At 33.9% G+C, this 20457-nt stretch overlaps 3 protein-coding genes across 4 annotated transcripts; 1 reads left to right on the top strand and 2 right to left on the bottom strand.

The window, feature by feature from the left end:
* The first annotated feature begins 6811 nt into the window (after positions 1–6811).
* Positions 6812–8824, top strand: LOC108839113 (zinc finger protein WIP5-like). The gene is made up of 2 exons (XM_018611942.2): positions 6812–7369; positions 8380–8824. The coding sequence occupies exons 1-2, from the start codon at positions 6812–6814 to the stop codon at positions 8800–8802; spliced, it is 981 nt and encodes a 326-aa protein (XP_018467444.2). The 3' UTR covers positions 8803–8824.
* Positions 8825–10156: 1332 nt separating this feature from the next.
* LOC108858564 (UDP-glycosyltransferase 89A2) lies at positions 10157–11691 on the bottom strand. Its single transcript, XM_018632498.2, has one exon. It carries the CDS (start codon positions 11687–11689, stop codon positions 10244–10246), a length of 1446 nt encoding a protein of 481 aa, XP_018488000.2. The 5' UTR covers positions 11690–11691; the 3' UTR covers positions 10157–10243.
* Positions 11692–17835: 6144 nt separating this feature from the next.
* Positions 17836–19740, bottom strand: LOC108827552 (zinc finger A20 and AN1 domain-containing stress-associated protein 2). Of its 2 annotated transcripts, none has more exons than XM_018601078.2 (3): positions 19602–19740; positions 19435–19476; positions 17836–18582 (listed from the first exon to the last, which is right to left on the bottom strand). In XM_018601078.2, exon 3 carries the CDS (start codon positions 18573–18575, stop codon positions 18069–18071), a length of 507 nt encoding a protein of 168 aa, XP_018456580.1. In that variant the 5' UTR covers positions 18576–18582; positions 19435–19476; positions 19602–19740; the 3' UTR covers positions 17836–18068. The 2 variants fall into 2 exon arrangements, with proteins under 2 accessions (XP_018456580.1, XP_018456663.1); XM_018601161.2 differs by having other exon boundaries at positions 17836–18577.
* Positions 19741–20457: the final 717 nt, after the last annotated feature.

Genomic DNA, 20457 nt, shown 5'->3' with positions numbered 1-20457 from the left:
TCTCCACTGTATTGAGAGTGGTAAGACTTTAATTATTTATGAATCAAAGAGGAAAAAGAAACACATAACTAACAAGGAATGTACGTGTTATGTAGATTTATTTGATCATTGATGGACATATTCTTTGTTAATATTGTTTGTTTGATGGAGATGGTCTTGTATAGACCACTATGAAAAAGATACAACTTTTGAATTACATGGTAAGAAGATGGAAGTGAAGCAAAAGCCACGCAAGAGAAGGTCTATACAAGACCATCTCCATCACAATGATGTACATGAAAAAGTGTACACATGGGTGTCAAGAGAAGGTGTACATGTGGATAGTTCTTTACGGATAGTTCTTTTATGGTGTATGTGGATAGTTCTTTATGGTGTACATATGGATACTCTTAGTAGTGTACATGTAGTTTCATCACAATGATGTACATGAAAAAGTGTACATCTGGATACTATTTTTGTTGTCCATTATCTTAAAACATACACATGTCTACTAGCTAGTCTCATGAAAACATGTACATGACAAAAGAGTACACATTAGACTTGCATTAGAAAAACTTAAAACCAATAAAACAATAGGCGTACACATTAGGCTTGCATTAGAAAAACTTAAAACCAATAAAACAATAGGCGTACATGAACGTCCAACATGGTCAAATCTAGAGCTGATGCTTCCATAAATTGAGTGACTCTCTCTCACCAAAGGCTTTACCTTCTTCTGTTTTGATTGCTACTAAGTGACCCAAGCCTCAGTGCCTTGTCACGTCGTAGACAAGTAAAGCACATTCATCTCCTGTGTAGTAGCGCTTGTGATTGCTCCATATCTATCAAAAGTATAAACAATACCAGCTTCACAAAGATGTTAACAAAGAGACACAAACAACAACAAATTAGAACCAACGTATGAAAATTCTAGTCTACACAAAGAGATATGATACTAAATGATGCATATACATCCATAGAAGTAAATAAGCTAATCTCAAAGGACAATGGGAGAAGGAGGAGGAGAAATGATGCATATAAAAAAATGTATAAGACCATCAATCACATTGCTATAACATATCAAATAGTGTACATGTTTACCTACACGAGTGTGGACATCAATGTACAAGTGTACTTGTGGATATCTACAAACAAGCGTACATGTGGACATCTACAAAAGTGTACATATGCAAAACGCTAAAGCAGTCTTTAACTCCAGTCTGTAACTCGTAAAACCCCTTTAAATCTTAGGATATAAGATGGTGTAGTAGTTAATTAATTAGAAACCACATAACTCTCGAATCAATTTATTGAGGCAAATGAGTAAGTAAGAACATGCAAACCTGAGAGATGTAATTTGACATGGTAGAGGGTGAGGCCTTTCACTCCTATTATTCTCTAGATATATCTGTGAAGATGAACAAGCGGAGAGTCATAAATGTCTCCATTAACGAGTGTAAAGAAACAAAAAAAAGAAGAAGACAAAAGAGAGATCTTAATTACAATAACTACGTGAGGAATCTACTAAACAACAATACAATCCCAAACTATGTTGACAACGAAAGTTCCCATATACTCAAAAAGGATTTTGCTTTATTCCAAAATTATTTAACACAAAATACTGAAACTCACCGAATTTGGAGATGGCTGGAAAGCCATGCTTTTTCCCTGGTCGCCTCCGCCTCGCCGTCAAATCCGGTCCGTCATCGTCGCTTCGGTCCTCTGCAAATCAAGTAAGTCTCGTCATTACAGAAGCGTAGCTGCAGCGACGTACAGGCAAATTGAAGAGAGGACCGAAGCATGAGGCCAGCAGAGCAAGAAACAAAGGACCGATATAAAAAAAACAAGAAAGACAAACAACAAAACAAATCCTGAACAGTTTCACAAACTCACCAGAGCAATGCTCTTTCCCCGGCCATCTGCTTACGGTCGTCCTCTGCACTTCATGGCGTCCACCGGGCTTCGGGCCCTCTACAATACCAAACAAACTGAATCAGTTCACAAAGTAAAAAACTTTTTGCGTATAAGCAAACCCTAATATCCACCAAACCCAGATTCTAACCAGAGGATTTTTCAACTCGGACTCGCCTAGCACTTCGCCGCATCTCGAAATTCTCCTTCGATTTCGCTTAATGAATCCCTAACACAACCTGGGTTTCGTTGTTCCTCTCAGATTCGGAATCGCCTTCTAACTCGCACTAACCAACCTTTTCTCCTCTCTCTCCGTCTTTTCCTGTAAAAAGAGGAGCCGCGAAAGAAAAAATAAAAAAAATAAGAGAAAATAAATTAACCCAAAATTTCAAAATTTAAAACCCAAAAGAAGCCCTAAGTCCAAACAGAAACTAATCACCATCTAGTTAGTGGGAATAGATACATGCACGTATGGGACCAACATGAAAGTGTCTAAGTATAAGAATGTGACTTAAGCAGACAATAAAAGTCAAAAAGTGACTCATAACGTAAATTTCTCTTTAGTTTTCTTTTGGTTAGGAAGTAATGGAAAAAGTTGAAGAAAGTGTGCTAGTAGTGTAAAGTGACTTAAAATGACATTATAACTCATAAAGTGACTTATAATGTAAATCTCTCTATACTCAAATCGATAACCAAATATATATACAAATCTTCTATATAACTTAAAACAATAAAATACACATTGATGTAGATGAATATAAGAAATTGGGGTTACCATTCCCAAGTAATATGTTTCTGAAGCAGAGCCGACATGGAGACGAGACCACCAAAGCAAGTGCTGTCTTAGATCACAACTCTCATTTCCCAAAGCCATCAATATATTATCCCCACAAACACCTGATTGTTTATCAATATATTACCTCTCTCCAGATATAGATTAATAGATAATATACATATTTACCAGCAACAACGGTACGTAAGATAGAGAAGCCTCTATATTCTTGATTTATGCATATTATTCCTTTCATACGTTGATGCACATTGGCTTAGTTGGTGTCATGGTCACCAATAGCTTCACGTACTATTCACATTTTGAATTCTATACTTCTATATATTCACATTTATATTTGATTTCGTTGTGTGTGATACAAAAAGAAGGTGTATACAACTTGCGTTTCTAGGATTTTAAATTTCAGAAAAGTATATTGATAATAAGTGATATATATACTAGTGATTTTCCGGCGCTACACACCGGGTTCGTATGTTATACTTTTTCATAAATTTATAAATTATTATATGGTTTTAAAAGTTAAATATGTTAAATATGAAAATAAAAATATATTAAAAATGATATTTTCTGATATTTTTTATAGTGGTTAGTGACCGTAGTGCATTACTTTATTTGAAGTTGTTTAGTTCAAAGTGTAATAGCATAAGTGGTTGTTACTACTCGATTTAATAAAAATAGAATAAAAAACTGATATTCATAACAAAATTAATTTAGTTAAAATTTAAACATTAAACAAAGTTGATGTTTTATATAGAGAACATAATTATATTATTAATTATTAAAATAACTATATATGAACTATAAAACTTTTACTAATATATTTAGTTCAAATAATAGAAACATGGAATACATTTCAAATTTTATAAATTTTATAAAAAAATAAGGATGAAGTGTCAATTTTTGGTAAAATAATTGGTGAGTATCTAATATATATTTTTAAAATTACCATGTTGACTTTTAAAATATAGAGGTACGAGTTGTGTGTGTTACTTTAGTTTCAAAGTCTCTCAAAAAGATGTATCTTAAAATAATAAACATAAAATTATCTTCTATATTAGTTTTGTTATAATGGAAGATTTTGTGTGTGTTCATAACGAAATTCTTGTTTGTCCACCCTTATTTAGAAATATCAAAGAATCTTAATATGAATCTAAATATGTTTTTTATCTAAAAACTATAAATGGTTCCTAAACTCCTCTATTTAATGGACAACTTCTATTTTAACCGGAATGTAACAATTTCACCAAATTTTCCTAGTAAAAAGTCAATTTGTTAATTAGTAAATGAGATGTTAGCATCTATAACGATCATGAGAAAGACAATTTTTAACTATCTGTGATATTCGGGCTTGCTGACTTGTTGCATTTAGTATTGGTTTTGACAATAAATGGTTTGTGCGGTGCAAAGGATTAATGGTGAGGGTGGTGTGTGGTTTACATCAATTTTAAATAACTTTAGTAACCAGACAACGTTTTTAAATTTCTCTCAGATTGGAAGTAATGATTCTTTTTTAGTTAAATTTTAAGAGTATATTAATCATGTTCACGGTTTTTAAAATGTAAATACGGATAGCATGCATCATGGAAGTTATTGGTTTCATTGCACAGTGTAACATGAGAAGATACCATAGAGTTTATGTGTCAATACCAATAGATCAAATGTTAGTCTTTTGGACTTGAATCGCCATCAATTACTAAACATTATTAGAGTGGGATGAGTGGAATTTCTAGATTGATTATATGACGGTTACGTCGATTGCGTTAAAAAAGAGAATTGTAAAGGCTCCATTCTCCATCGTCAACATCAAATACAAAAAAAAACTATAAACCGGTGTTTTGACACCCGATTCGGACATTGAACCGGACGATTTACTGGGTCTCTGGATCATTGGGTCAACTGTGGGTGAACCGCGGTTTAGTAAATGAATTAGTCTTATTATATCTATAATGTTTTCAAACATAAAATAATAGTTTGGATATGTATCTATTTTATGTTTATTTTTTTTGAAAATACTCAACTTTAGTTTCCATTTTTGTATTTTTTATTTGACATACAAAATATTAAGAAATAGTTTAAAGTATTTAAAAAAATATGTAACATAAGAGTTTATGAAATTAAATAAAATCAAGACATAAAATTCATAATAAATTAAACTTCCAATCCAAAATTAAAATACCATTGTAATAAATTGTTAATAACAAAAATAAACTAACACCTAATCACAATTAAGACCAAAACACATTAAATAAAATTGAGAAAATATTTTAATTATTAAAAAGAGAATGCCACATGGCATTTTCCCCCAAGGAGATAAAAAAAACTCAACTTTATTAGTATAGATAGGCTTTGCTCTAGCCTCCTTAGGAGTTATTACTTCCTTGGTAGCTAAACACATGTATTCCTTACCTGCTTATGCGTTCACAGCGCAAGATTTTATAAATCTTTGTTATGGTTTTATAAGTTTTAATATATGATTTAAGTTTTCTATAAAATTATTTATGGATGTCGATGATTTCCCATAATTTATTTATAGAACTGAAGATTCTTTGAAAATCAAGGTCTGTAAAGTTCGAAAACCTATTGAAGTGCTTAAGTTTTGGAAAAAAAATGGAAGATTATTATCAAAACACATAAATTACTTATCGTATATTATTGACCATTTTGGTATTGGTCACCATAGCTGAAAGAAATTTTTGAAGTTAAAGCTGATAAAAATATTTTGCGTTCTACCATATCACAAAACATGTTAAATGGAATTTTATATTCTCTACTGAAACAATTATGATTGAAAGACTTGATTAAATATAATGGATGATTTTATGGGAAACAAATGTAAAAAATATATGTTTCAACAATAAAAGTTTTTATAAACTGTTTATAATTTGATTTTTTTTTTGTTTTTTAATATTATTTTGTGATCTTGATAAATTATGTTTACAGACATAATTTTAAATGAACAAAACTTAGCTTCACCCCCTAAGGTGAACCTCTACATTCACCCACCAATAGGAATTAGTTAATTAAGATTTGATATCTCTTAAAAAAGGAAACCAAGTAATAAGAATTTAATGAAATAAAATTATGTTTTTAGATAAATAAAAAATAGTAGCAATTATCAAAAAAATATATTCTTTTTAATATTGTTAAATCCGTCAGAAAATACTAAACCCTAAACCCTAAATTCTAAACCCTAAACCCTAAACCCTTGGAGAAAACCTGAACCTTTGGGTAAATCCTATACCCTAAATCGTTAATTTTAAACCCTAAACCATTAATCATAAACCATAATATTAAACCCTAAATTCTAACATGAAACTCTAAACCCTAAACTCTTTGACAAATATTAAATCATAAACTCTTAATCCTATGGTTTAATATTATGGTTTATGATTAAGGGTTTAGGGTTTAAGATTAACGATTTAGGGTATATGATTTTCCCAAGGGTTCAAGCTTTCCCCAAGGGTTTAGGGTTTAGTATTTAGAATTTAGGGTTTAATATTATAGTTTATGATTAAGGGTTTAGGGTTTAAGATTAACGATTTAGGGTATAGAATTTTCCCAAGGGTTCAGGCTTTCCCCAAGGGTTTAGGGTTTAGTATTTAGAATTTAGGGTTTAGGGTTTAGTATTTTTTGATGGATTTATCAATACTAAAACAAATATTTTTTTTAATTGCTACTATTTTTTATTTATCTAAAAACATAATTTTATTTCATTAAATTCTTATTACTTGGTTTCCTTTTTTAAAAGATATCAAATCTCAATTAACTAATTCCTATTGGTGGGTGAATGTAGAGGTTCACCTTAGGGGGTGAAGCTAAGTTTTGTTCATTTTAAATTTGGTTTTAGGTATTATAATCCTTTTAGACCGGCGCTGCAAGGATCTAAATATGTTTTGACTTTATAGTGCATGTGCATGCATATATGTAAATAGAACCATAGATCCACCAAAATGCGAGCCCCAAAGATAGTTTCCATCGCTTCGTCACATCTCAAACGCTGGCACATACATAATTACATATACTCATACATCATATGCTCTATATATATACATACACTCACATCCCTATCTTAACCCCATCAACCAAAGATACGGTGCCTGTCTTCTTCTCATTTGTCTTCTCCTCAAAGTCATGTCTAATCCAGCTTATTCCAATCTTCTCAACAATGGATTTGACAATACAAACTTCAACAGTTCCACTTCTCGTTCTTACATTTACAACTCTCACAACTGCTTTTATTACCCTAATACCACAAACCCTAATTACATGGCTCCTACTACTTCCACTTTCCCTAACTCACCTCCGCTTAGAGAAGCTCTTCCTCTCCTTAGCTTAAGTCCCATAAGGCACCAAGAACAACAAGATCAACACTATTTCATGGACACAGATCAGATCAGCTCTTCAAAGTTTCTTAGTTATCCTCATGATGTAACCGTGGATCTTCATCTAGGGTTACCAAACTGTGGTGTTGGTGGGAGCTATATTGCTCCTGATGCAACAACCGATGAGCAAGATGATGACCAAGGAGTAGAGGTCACAGTTGACTTCCACCTTCATGATGATGATGATGGATATCTACACAGAGGTCATCACTACTGGATCCCTACACCTGATCAGATTTTGATGGGACCTACACAGTTCTCTTGTCCTATCTGCTTCAAGACATTCAACAGATACAACAACATGCAGGTACCACTCCATTGATTCAAGAATCAAATGTAAACTTCTCTTAAGATTTGACTTACTATTCTTCAAAATGGATTTTATACAATGTTTGTGTTCCAAAAAAGAGGAATTTATATATTGTCCATAGTTTTTCTGGTGGGTCTAGTAAAACATATACAAACTCATTGTTAATTTATGGATCTTTAGGTGTATCGCTAATAGTTGTAACTAACAAATGCTTTGGTAAATACTAGTACTATATATGCCTTGATGCTTTAATTAATTCAAGAATAATCAACTCGATCTTTTACGAAATTGATGGCACACTTCAAATCAATTTCAGTGTGTTGAATGATGGTGTCTATGTAATATCGACTTACCTAGCTAGACTGGCACTTTATAATCTTTGAAACATGCTTAGTCCACCTCCATCTTTATTGTCTCTCTTGATTTTTGTGAACTCATGAGGATTACTGTCTAGCCAATTATTTGTGAATATTTAGTTTTGTCTTGTTTATATACATATATTATTATCCAAAGATAGATACAGCTAAAATTTTAAATGCAATAAAGAGGCTAATATATGCATATAGAACTGTACTTGTAGTGTTTAACATTTCACATTTACAGCTCTTTTTTTACTTGGTCAAAGCTATATTTGTTTATGGTCATTTCTTAAAGTATTGAGTTCATTCGAAAAGAAATAAGAGAATGTTCAAAAAAAAAGAAGATATTTTAATGGGCGAAATTTCTTTTGAAAATTGTAAACACAGATACAACTCAAACCAAAAAAATATACGTTGGCCTCGCGTTTGCATGTACTATATCCAAACGTTTATAAAATAAGATTATGTTAACTAAGTTTTGGTAAACATATATACAAATACTTTTATCTGAACAAATCCAATAATCCATAGTGTCACAATACCCACCGACCACCACAATAGCACGTGGCCTAGATTTAAAACTAGTACTTTCTAAGACTGATGACTCCCTTATGATTTATGACATGGAAAACGTTTTTTCAATGGTAGATGCACATGTGGGGACACGGCTCACAGTACAGAAAGGGACCAGAGTCCTTAAAAGGAACACAACCAACAGGAATGCTAAGACTACCATGTTACTGCTGTGCACCAGGCTGCAGGAACAATATTGACCACCCACGAGCCAAGCCTCTCAAGGACTTTCGAACCCTCCAAACACATTACAAACGAAAACACGGGTCTAGACCTTTTGCTTGTCGCAGGTGTGGCAAAGCCATTGCAGTGAAAGGAGATTGGAGAACGCATGAGAAGAATTGTGGTAAGCTTTGGTATTGCTCTTGTGGCTCCGATTTTAAGCACAAGAGATCTCTTAAGGACCACGTCAAGGCTTTTGGAAATGGTCATGTTCCTTGTGGGATTGATAGTTTTGGGGGAGATCATGAGGACAACTATGACGCTAGCTGCTACTGATATCGAGTAACATGACGATGATTGCAACAAAAATGAGTTATTAATAATGTTTTAGTATGTTCTGTTTTCCTCTCATGCATTAAATTAATTGTATGCATGGGTCTTTTAGTTTCTTAAGACCATGTACAATCGTTTTAACACCGATTTTATTTTCGATATCCTATTTTCTCCTTTTAACATTTCACATCAGCTTTTCTATTATCTACCTAATTTATTCAACATTTTCTTTATTTTTAATCTCTACAATAGTTTGTTTATAAAAATTAACATTCTACCCCACTATTTTTAATTCATACTTTTATTTTTGTAATATAATAACTATATATTAATAATGTCTTTTTGATTCTAATTAACTTAAAAACTAAAATAATATAACTTTTACTAAGAATAATTTTGAATTTAAAAAAGTTACTATTATGATCTATTTAACAAAAAGGTTTAAAACACTAAAATAGTTGATTATACGAAAAACTGACGTTTTTTTCTTTTTTATCCAAATGAACTGAAAGTAGTCTCTATTCATAGATAGTAAAAAGTTATCAATTTTGATATAATTTTTATTATTTAAAAATAAAGAATTATATAACATGAGTTTGAAGTATTGGATAAAATTAAAAATAAAATAAACCTGCACAATATTTTTACCCAATTAATTTGTGTCATGCGGCAAAGCTAGTCCACATAATATTTTATTAACATGTTGAAACTTTCCAAAGTGTTGAATCTACATAGATATACATAATATTTCAACACCCTCATTCCAGGGTATTCAAAAATTGAAACTCAATTTTAACAACAACACCTCCATTAGGGGTGGTCTTAGTTATGTTTGTTTTTAATGCTGTTTCATATTAACTAGAAGTTCATCGAAGATTTTTTCTCTTGAGATATTTTTTTACCTGAATAGCTTCTAATGTGGCTCTTCCCATTAGAGTTCTTAATATACGTATTAGGTGTGTATATATATATGTATGTATGTATATAATACACATATTAAGAACTCCATTGAGCCCCATTGGAGGTGCTCTAATGCATAGCAGATTCGTTGTACAATTTCAATAAAAGAGACCAAAGAAATCCCAAGTTTTTTACAACTTATATCTGTCATTTTCAGTACACTTGTACACGAAGTTTAGATAACTTTTAATACTTACATTTTAATTATTGTAACTAAGCTACGTTCAGTTTGTCCGAAGAAAAAGAAGCTACGTTCAGTTTTTTTTTTCTGTTTGTGAACACAATTAAGCTTATTGAATCCTATGAATTTCAGGAACGTATTGTTACTTATATAACTTGATTGTTCTTATTTGCGATTGTGGTGAGCAAACTTTTGTTGTTCCTTGTGAGACGAAGATGCACAATCATAGTCAATACCTTGTAAACAAGGACACATACATTTTTATTTAGATAAACCTCTTGAAAGGCTTGTACATCATTTGGTTTATAGAGAGGCCAATTCTTTTACAAGTCTCTCCAAATCTGCATTAGAGCTTCCTCCTGCTTCAGTAGCAGCTTTTGCCTTCTGTCCCATCTCCTTAGCCCGACCACGCACATCACGTCCGCGCTCGCCCATTGTTTCAGCTAGAACCCTACCTAGCTCATGCGGGTTCGGCACAGTCTCTCCCCCTTCACAGACCCTAACGCCCACACCCATATGCTCCACCAGCAACCTTGCATCCACAAACTGATCTGCCTCCAGGGGCCAAGCCAAGATCATGGTTCCGCTAGCCACCGCTTCCACAACTGAGTTCCATCCACAATGGCTTAAAAACCCACCAACCGCCACGTGACTCAACACAGCCACCTGAGGAGCCCACCCTCTAACAACCATTCCTTGACCCGCGACCCGATCCTCAAACCCATCCGGTATCGGGTCTTTCTTAGCCACCCAAACAAACTTGGTCATGGTCTTTTCAAGTGCAAGAGCCAAGGCATCACACTGGTCTTTACTCAACACTTTTTGGCTTCCAACGCAGATATAGAGCACAGATCCATTCGGACATCCATCGAGCCAACTCATCAAGGCCTCCACGTCTACACTGGAATAGGAGTTTCCCTTACCCAACTCGATTGAAGGAAGCGGACCAACACCGAAAACCCGGTTATGACCCGTTTTCAGCTTCACATACTCCATATACTCCTCTTCCAGACACTCACAAGAATTGAAAACACAACCGTAGCTCGAGAAATTCATCGTCGTGTCCCTAAAACTCTCGAGATCTTGTGATAACGAAGACTCTGGGACCAAAGCCGGGAGATGCTCTGTCTTGAAAACAGGGGAACGAGGAAGATCCGAGAAACAGACCGGCTCATTTGACTCCAATAGATGAATCTTGTCAGAGAAAAAATGGAGAATCGAAGCTAAGAAAGCTCCGGAGCTAAAGAAAGCAAAGCGAGGGATACCAAGATTGTTGGTCCATCCAAGAAAGAAGTCAGAGATGATAGCCACCGGAGGATTAGAATGAGAACTTAGCCAGTTGATGATAGGCTCTCGAAGCTGACGAAGAGAAGCCATAATCAGAGGGTTTCCAGAAGCACCGGTGTCTTTGACGTTTTCAACGCCAGGAGGGAGAGAAGGATTCTGAGGGAAAGGAAAACTGACGGCGGAGACAGCCGATGGATGAGCGGTGAGAAGAGGAGAGAGGTAAGGAAGGTTTTTAGGTGTTACGATGATTGAGACAGTGATGTCGCCATGCAGACAGAGTTGATGGGTTAAGTCGAGAAGAGGAAGCAAGTGGCCTTGTGCTGGATATGGAAACACCATTATGTGCTGTTTTGAACCGTCGCGTTTTGAGTCCTGCGGTGTCCGCGGGTTCATTTCTTCAGACATTTTGAAGGTGTATGTTACTTCAGTGGTGAGATGATAGAATGTTGGGTCGTAAAGCATACATACGTTCGATGGCAATTTATATTATGATTTTTTTCCAAGACATGGATCATAGTGTTTGTATCAACGTGTGTAAATATCAACGTGGTCCCGCCAAAAAAGTTTAATATATGTGGTTCTTAATGCATTCATACTTTTATGGTGACGTAATGCATATTGTTACGTAACTCATTCATATATGGTTACGTTTATGGCATCGTGGTTACATAGATTAATATATGGGTACGTAATGCATTTATACGTTTTGCATGTTTTTATAGTTGAAATGAGGTAATTCATCCTTGATCCGTAGTCTTATTTATAGTATCACATTGCAATTTGGTGAGTAAAAAAGCAATTATATATTTATCTGTGTTAGTGTTCAAAAAAAAAATATTTATCTGTGTAAAAACTCGAAACTGTTAATTTGTAATAATTTAATTGTATATATATTTGTTTGCCATCTGAGACGTGTAGTGGTAAAATATTGAAATATCTATGAAATTTGATACAATTTCAATTATAATATGACTATCCCATAACTTAAATTTGAAATTTTGGGTAAACATGAAATTTGGACGTGGATAAAGGGGATAAACAGTTGCCGTGGGTTAAGGGATAAACAGTTTGGCACACTGATTACATTGTCTTTTCCTTGCCTATTGTTTGTGTTTTGTCACGTTGAGAAGAATAGTCTTTTGTTATATTTTTCTGGACTCCAATTTTGTTTGTTACTGAGATATTTGGCAACACTTTAGTTTGATTGGCTAATGTATCAGGATAAGATTAGGCTTGAGAATCTAATGCTTTGAATAGGCACTACAAGAAAAGAGCGTCATCGGAAATTTTGCTTCAACTTTACTAGAAGTTGCCGAGAAACTATAAATTTCACCTGATACTTCTCGGAAATTACCGATGAACAATATTTGTCAGAATTTCGTCACAATATATTGTCGGAATCTTCCGAGAATTGTTTTTTGTTGGAATGTCTGTTGGTATTCTCTTGTTGGGAATTACCGACGATAACAAAGTCTCTGCAATTTGTCGGAACTTTTGTTGGTAATCTCTAGGCAATTACCGACAACAACGAAGTCTTTGAAATTTATCTGAAAATCGTGGAAGAATTGTTGTGTATGCGTACAGGTGTTACCATTGCAATAGTTTCTGAGAAGACATCGACAACAAACCGGCGTCAAGAGTTTCTCGGTTTGTGATAATTTTGTTGGCTTCAAGTTAATTTTCAATTCTTAAATCAGCCATCTCCCCCCCCCCTCCCCACCCCCCATTAAAAATTCAATTTTGTAGATCTCACCATGTTCATAAATTCTCAAAGATATTTTCAACCACGCCTCTATAATCCTTTATGCCGTCAAAGGTAAGAATATCTTAAGCTTCTTTAGTTATCTTATGATTTATATTCTTATTATACGAAGGGTTAGATGTTGTTATTTGTTGAAATAAAGTAAATTTGTTTGGCAGATGTTGTGGATTTTGCGTTGTTTGTTGTGGGACGAGAACAGCGGCTCTGGTGTGTGGTCTAACAGTGTCGCCTCGATGCGGTGAGGGATGGTGTGTGTTACATAAAAACTTTCTAAATTGGGATTCGTTAATATCAGCTGATGTTAAAAAAAGAAACTAAACCGGTGGTTTCGTTGAACTAAACTCCACCTCCGGTTTTTGTTTTTAATTTTTTTTAACTGAATTTGTCGATAATTTCTCAGAAAGCACTGTCAACTAAGACAAAACTGTTCCACGCCAATCTTATCAGAAGTATCTCGGTTGTTTCCGATGATCGGTTCCTATAATAGTCCGAGAAAAAGAATTTTGTTGGTAATTTTCCGACAAAATCACGATGATCATTGTTTACTGACGCTTAAACTCGGACTAATTGTTTGTCATCGGAAATACGACGGGTTTCATAGATTTCGACAACGTTGCTAGATATTTTGCTGTCAAAAAATAGGTTTTTTTTCTTGTAGGGAGGGGGTAGATATTCGGATAACTGTTCGAACTATTTGATTTTCGGGTTTTCGGAGTTGTAGATTAAACTCCATTCGAATATTAACAAATTTTGATTCGGGTTCGGTTAAAATTATTACGGGTTGAATTCAGGTCGATACCTCTATAAGTTTTGTAAAATATTCATAAAATTAAAATAAATCTTAAAATCTTCAAAATTCAAAAAAATAATAAAGATGTATACAACATATAAATTTTAATAATGTATCACTAAATACTAAAAGTAAACATAAAACATGTATGATTTGGATACTTGAGTATAGAAAAGGTAGGTACATAGTTCAGTATCTCCAGTGTTTTTAATATTTTGGATATTTACTTGTGGCTATTTTAAATAATTTTTAATATTTCAGATATTTTGATCACTTTGTAGATATTAAATTCAAAATAATTAATATATTTAAGTATATAGTTGTTATTCAGATATCTTCTGGCACCCAGAATGGTTCGGTTTTATTTTTCGTATAATAAAATTTTGGATCTTTCTATATAATTTACCGGTTTTGATTCGGGTTTGGTCTACTTTTTCAGATCAGGTATAACGCGGTTTTCCGGATACGGATTTTTTTTGCGAATGTTGTTTTGCTTGTAGACCTAGTAGCCTTTTGATTCATCCATACACTATTAAGAACATAATCAAGTTTTATGATTAATGATCTGAAGGATAGAGGGACTAAAAAGGATGAAGATTATTATCGATAAAGGGAGTCGGTATAGGAATAAGAATGTTCAAGATTTAGTTTTAAAATAACCGTTACATGACTTGATGTCTTCAACAAAACTGAGGTTTCGAGTAATGTTAAAATAACAAGGAGAAATGTTGAAATAACAAGGAGAAATGTTTGGTTGTGTGTTTCATATCTTGCTTCACATTCCGAAAGCAATGATCCGATCACCCAAAGCTCTGTTTTACCCGTCATAATGGATACCTGAAGCAGAATAAAAATCCTAACAGAAACCTGTTGTTACGGATGTGAGAAAATACAAATTAACAGATGGATAAACAATAAACAAAGATAAAGAGATATAACATGGTTCACCTCTAACGGCTACAACGGACAAAGAAAATACTCTATTGATGGAGGCGAGTTTTCAGAGTACAACTCATGTTACAGAATATGGTAAAACCCTAAAAGTATATATAAGAAAGCGTTTATTGAAACTTTCCATATTTCTGGATTTGGCAAAGGAGCACCTTCTCCATGCCCACTCTATGCCGCTGGGAACGCCCACTCCGTGTCATAGAGCGCCCATTCCATATATTAGGAACGCCCACTCCATGTCGCAGAGCGCCCACTCTATGTCTTAGGGAACATCCATTCTCTACCAGAGATCACCCGATCCATGACACCTGAAAATTGCCCGATCTTCGCCAACTCGCAGATTCAAGACATAATTCAACAAAACCTTCCTTCCACTGTGGGGTGATGACCGATAGAAGCTACTCGAGATCTCTCTTGTGACCAAAAGAACTCCACAGTTTCCTGGATCCATCTACGGGAAATCTTCTTCCACTGGTGATGACTACCGACTACGGAGAGAGCGAGAGGGAGATCATAGATATTGGTGAACCTTTTCCCATGAAAATAAAATGTTTCGTTTTACCATAATGTTCTTATCTGCACCAGGACTCAAGAACAACATTGACCACCCACGAGCCAAGCCTCTAAAAGACTTTCGAACCCTCCAAACACATTACAAACGCAAACACGGGTCTAAACCTTTTGCTTGTCGCAGGTGTGGGCGTGTGGCAAAGTCTTTGCAGTGAAAGGAGATTGGAGAACGCATGAGAAGAATTGTGGTAAGCTTTGGTATTGCTCTTGTAGCTCCGATTTCAAGCACAATAGGTCTCGTAAGGACCAAATCAAAGCTTTTGCAAAAGGCCATGTTTAGTTTTTTTCTTCATTTCTTAATTATAACCTTTAGTTATGTTTGTTTTATACTGTTTTTTAGTTACTAAGTTCATTGAAGATTTTGTTTTGAGATTTTATTAATTTTCTTTTTCATGACTAGCTTAGTATACATTACAGAATATTAAAAGACTCGCTGTACGATTTCAATCAAAAGACCAGAGAATGTTGAAATTTAGTGAGTCCATGTTCAACTTTATATCATCCATTAGTACGATATTGTCCACTTTGAGTTTAAGAGGCTGATCCGCATGGATTTACTTTTGGGTTCCTTTAAAAAAAGTATCGTATTAATTAAAGTTGAACATCTCTTTATATATTAGACACTCCTTGTCTAATTCCTCAATGTGGGACTTAGTTTGATATCCCACATTCTTCCCCTCAAATTAAGGACCACACTCATCTCGTGTTTTTTTTTCCTTAGTGGATCATCTTGGCACCACCTTGTACCACTAATCGCAGGGTTTCCTTTGAGAATGTGTCAGGACCACACTCATCTCGTGTCTTTTTTTCCTTAGTGGATCATCTTGGCACCACCTTGTACCAGTAATTGCAGGGTTTCCTTTGAGAATGTGTCTTCCACAACATCATAGGTTCCATGATCTTTTGACTAGTTACTACCACAGATCTCCTCTTTCACCTTGAAGGGTCTCATTCTTATTCGAAGAGTATTTTGATCTTTTTGCAGATCTTCGTCAAACCACTCTGATACCAATTGTTGGAATTTATTGAGTCTATGTCCAATTCTATATCATCCATTAGTATGATATTATCCACTTTGGGTCTAAGAAATTGATCCACATGGATTTACTTTTAGATTCCTTTCCCGCCCAAAAAACCTAATACTAACTAAAATTGAACATCTCTTTATATATTAGACACTCATTATGTAATTCTTCAATGTAAGACTTAGTTTGATATCTTACGGAGAAAATCCAAGTTCGTTACAACTTGTATCTGTCATCTATCTTATTAAAACAGAAACATTCTGTTGGACCTAACATTTATTTTGTAAGTTTGTAAATTAAATATATTTTTATATTTTATAGTTAAACCTACATTAAATCACTAATGTTCATTTCTTTATAGTACTATCCATGTTTCCAAACAATATACTTATTTCTTTATACTACTATCAATGTTTCTAAACAATATATTTTATATACTACTATCAACGTTTCCAAACAATACAATAATTAATCTTAGTTATTTTATATCCATCATTTTCTCTTTAAAATTTTGTAGAAACGTCATAATTTCATAAATTACAAAATAATAAACTTTAAAGTTGGATTATAAGATTACAAATTATGAAACTATTACAATTTCAATCAAATTAGATTACATATCGGTCATCCATCAGTTCAATCGGTTAGTCTCGGGTTTTAGTGACTTTTTAATATGAATATTTTAAAAAACTAAATTGAATTGTTAGATCTCCGGATTAACCGGTATAATCACAATCGGGTTGAATTTAAAAACACTGATTTAAATGCAAAAATATTTTAAATACACACTCTTTAAAAGTTAACAAAATATTTGTTAAATTATTAGTGAAATTTTTCATCGTAAAATATTCCGCGCTTCCAAAGCGCGGATCAAGATCTAGTTTTCAATACAATTGTACACGAACTTTAGATAAATTGTATAAATTTTATTCTAATTATTTTAACTTAGCTACATTCAGACCTTTTTCTCTGGTCTTTTGGTTGGCCTATGAATTACAGGTAGGTATTGTTACTTATATAAATTGATTGTTCTTATTTGTGATGGTGAGAAAATGCTACGTTCCATTGCTTGTTATAGCATGCTCAACCTAATTTCTGCTATGTTACCTATGTATCTTCATTTCATGCAACATGAGATTTCAAAGGTTGATGATTTTAATCGTGAGAGATTCAGACTTTTGTTCTTAATAATTTTCCCTCCCATTTTAATTTAGTTTGTGATTTGGCTTAATAATTTTTCTATTATATTTGTGTGTTTTCAACATGTTTTTATCATTCTCCGATATGTTATCCTCAATAGTTTTCCTATGTTTTCAGTATCTACAATAGAGTGCAGGAGTGAGGTTTTATCTGGTTATCGCATTGGTAAAACCAGGACAAGGAAGCTCGTGAGTCTTCATCGAGCCACATGTTAAAGTTCTTGACTTTAAAAGTTGCCTAGCTCACCACCCAGATAAAATAAAAGATGAATTAGCGCCTGGTCTAAAACCTTTATTGAAGGACAAGCATATAAAGCTTTTAAGAAAAATCTTCATATAGCTAAAGTTACAATCTTAATATGATACAGACCCAAAGAGGAGTAAACACAACCAAACCATAGTGCTCATAAATAATAAGAAAAGGAAACACTTCAAAGCATATATATTATATATTTAAGAGCACACAGAGAGAATGGAAGAAGCTAAAGATCAACACATGCTTGAACCAGACACAAACAGGAAGAAGGAAACAGAGTTTTGAGTTTCAGATCTTGTCAAGCTTATCTGCCTTCACAACCGGGTTTGCTTTAGCTATAGCTTCTTGCCCAGCAGCATGGTAATCGAAAGAGCAGTTGTGTACGTCTGCATAGCGGTGCATCCCGCAGAAGAGGTCACCACAGCGACATTTGAATCCAGTCAAACCAACCCGTTTATTGCAAGTAGTACATCGGCTTGGCCCTTCCTTTGGTTTTGCTGCAGCTTCTTCTGGTGCTACTACCTCTGCAACAGCTTGTACAGAGACAGCCATGGGCTCAATGGATTTGGTTTCAGCATCAAGCAACGCAGCAGTGAAGGTTTCCTTGATGATGTTGCTGGGTGATCCAGACACTGCAGATGCAAACTTAGCCCCCTGTTCCTGTTGAAACAACATAGTCTTGTGACACTTGGAACACATGTTCATTGTGGCAGCACTTCCGAAGAAACCGCAGTTGTTGATGCATAGCTTGGGACCTTCGGGTGGGCTTTGGCATCCTGTCTTGTCGTGGTCCATTTCTGCACTATTATAAGTCATCCTTTGCTTCAGTAACATAGAAAGAAGACAGATCCTACTAAAACCTGATTTTTACAGCCATACGCTACCCAGTCAGACAGTAATAACTAAGCTAACTTGCAGCTAATTCCAATCAAGCACACTTGATATTTATGTAAATAGAAAGTGTAAACGAATAATTAATAAACAGCAGTGAAGCTAACCCCAGTTCCATCCAACACAACCTTTCTTCACAGAAATCAAATGCTAGAAATGACTTTAGCATGTAAATGAGCCTCTCATATCATATAAAGCTAAGAACTTTGATGATAAAATCGCTTCATGTTTCTAAAACATAGTTAATATCATTTCTATCCAGCACTACCATCCTTTCATATTAGCAAAAATCTAAGAACTTTCATCACAAATCACTTCCAAATTTCCACAACAGAGTTACTATCATTTCCATCTGAGACTTCCCTCCTTAGAAATGAATTGTTAGAAACGAGCCTTCCACATAAAGCTAAGAACTTTCATATCACTTCATGTGCCAAAAATAGCTAATATAATTCCATCCTTTATAAATGAGTCTCTCATATCACAGCATAAAGCTAAGAACTATCATCACAAATCACTTCAAGTTATTGAAACATAGTTAACATCACTTCCATCCAACACTACCATCCTTCTTAGAAATGAGATATTACCCTTTTATTAAAAAGACCATACACAACTCTTACATAGTTAAATTGAATAAGACAGAACAGAAAAAAACACATGCAAATACTACCAGACCAATCAAATCATTAAACGGTCGACTTGATCCGTGTTCTTACAATAGAACCCTAAATCAAATAACACGAGAAAGCTATTAATTCACCTGTTTTGCCCGAGAAGCCTTGATCGATCGGTCGGTCGGTCCCTAATTAATGACAAAAAAGAAGAGAAATACAAAACCAAACACAAAAGGGAAAATCAAAATCAGAGAGACCTGTAAGAGATATAAAATCGAAACAGAGATGAGGAGAAAGAGAGAGTCAATTTTACCCTGATTAATCTCTCCGAAGAAGATCGCTCCGTCTGCTGGAGAGATCCAGCAGAAGCTGAGAAGGGTGGAGGGAGAGAAGAATAAAGGTCGAGGCTTTTTTTTCTCCCAGTTCGATATTTTTCGATGTGTTTATATTTTCATTTCACACCGTTTGTGGTACGACGTGTACATATCTTATTGGCTGTTTCTTTGGATTTTTTTTTTCAAATCTTGATATATATCTGAGATCTCTATATATCTATACTATTAAAGTACAAGCACATTTGGATTTTTACTCTATTTACCCCTATTAAAGAGGCTTTCTTTTGTATTCATTAATGACATTTTAGACATTCTGCATTGGTTTCTTTTTTAATTGTTTTTGGTTTGTCATTAACCACCGGTTTCCTAATTCAATTTTGGTATGTGATTATTCTGTGTTTGATACTACATCATTTTAATATTTTTCCAACCGGACATGTTTGAAACTGCATCATTTTTTCTCAAACTATTTAATAGTTTGGTTTTAAACCGCTTTTCTTAAATATAATCCCAACTATCTAACAAAAATTATTTATAAAAAAGAAAAATTGTTTATTGGTTCAACCAGTGGTTCAACCGGTAACCGGATTTCGATTTTAGTAGTTTTTATTGGATTTTTAAATTTTGTTTTTTTTTTTCAAACCCGAACTGAATTTATCTTTGATCAACCGGTAATCCGTTCAACCGCAGGTCTCAGTCGAATTTTAAAACACCGATCAAAACTATAAAACTGTTATATTGATTTATATTTAAAATATCTAATTCAAAATTAATAATCTAAAAATACATGTATAATATAGTTTTACCGAACATAAATCTAGATATAAAATACAT

Source organism: Raphanus sativus, chromosome 1, assembly GCF_000801105.2.
Source record: "Raphanus sativus cultivar WK10039 chromosome 1, ASM80110v3, whole genome shotgun sequence".
In the NCBI taxonomy this organism is placed as follows: Eukaryota; Viridiplantae; Streptophyta; class Magnoliopsida; order Brassicales; family Brassicaceae; genus Raphanus; species Raphanus sativus.
The sequence above is the reverse complement of the archived record's forward strand: the minus strand, read 5'-3'. Positions and strand labels throughout refer to the sequence as shown.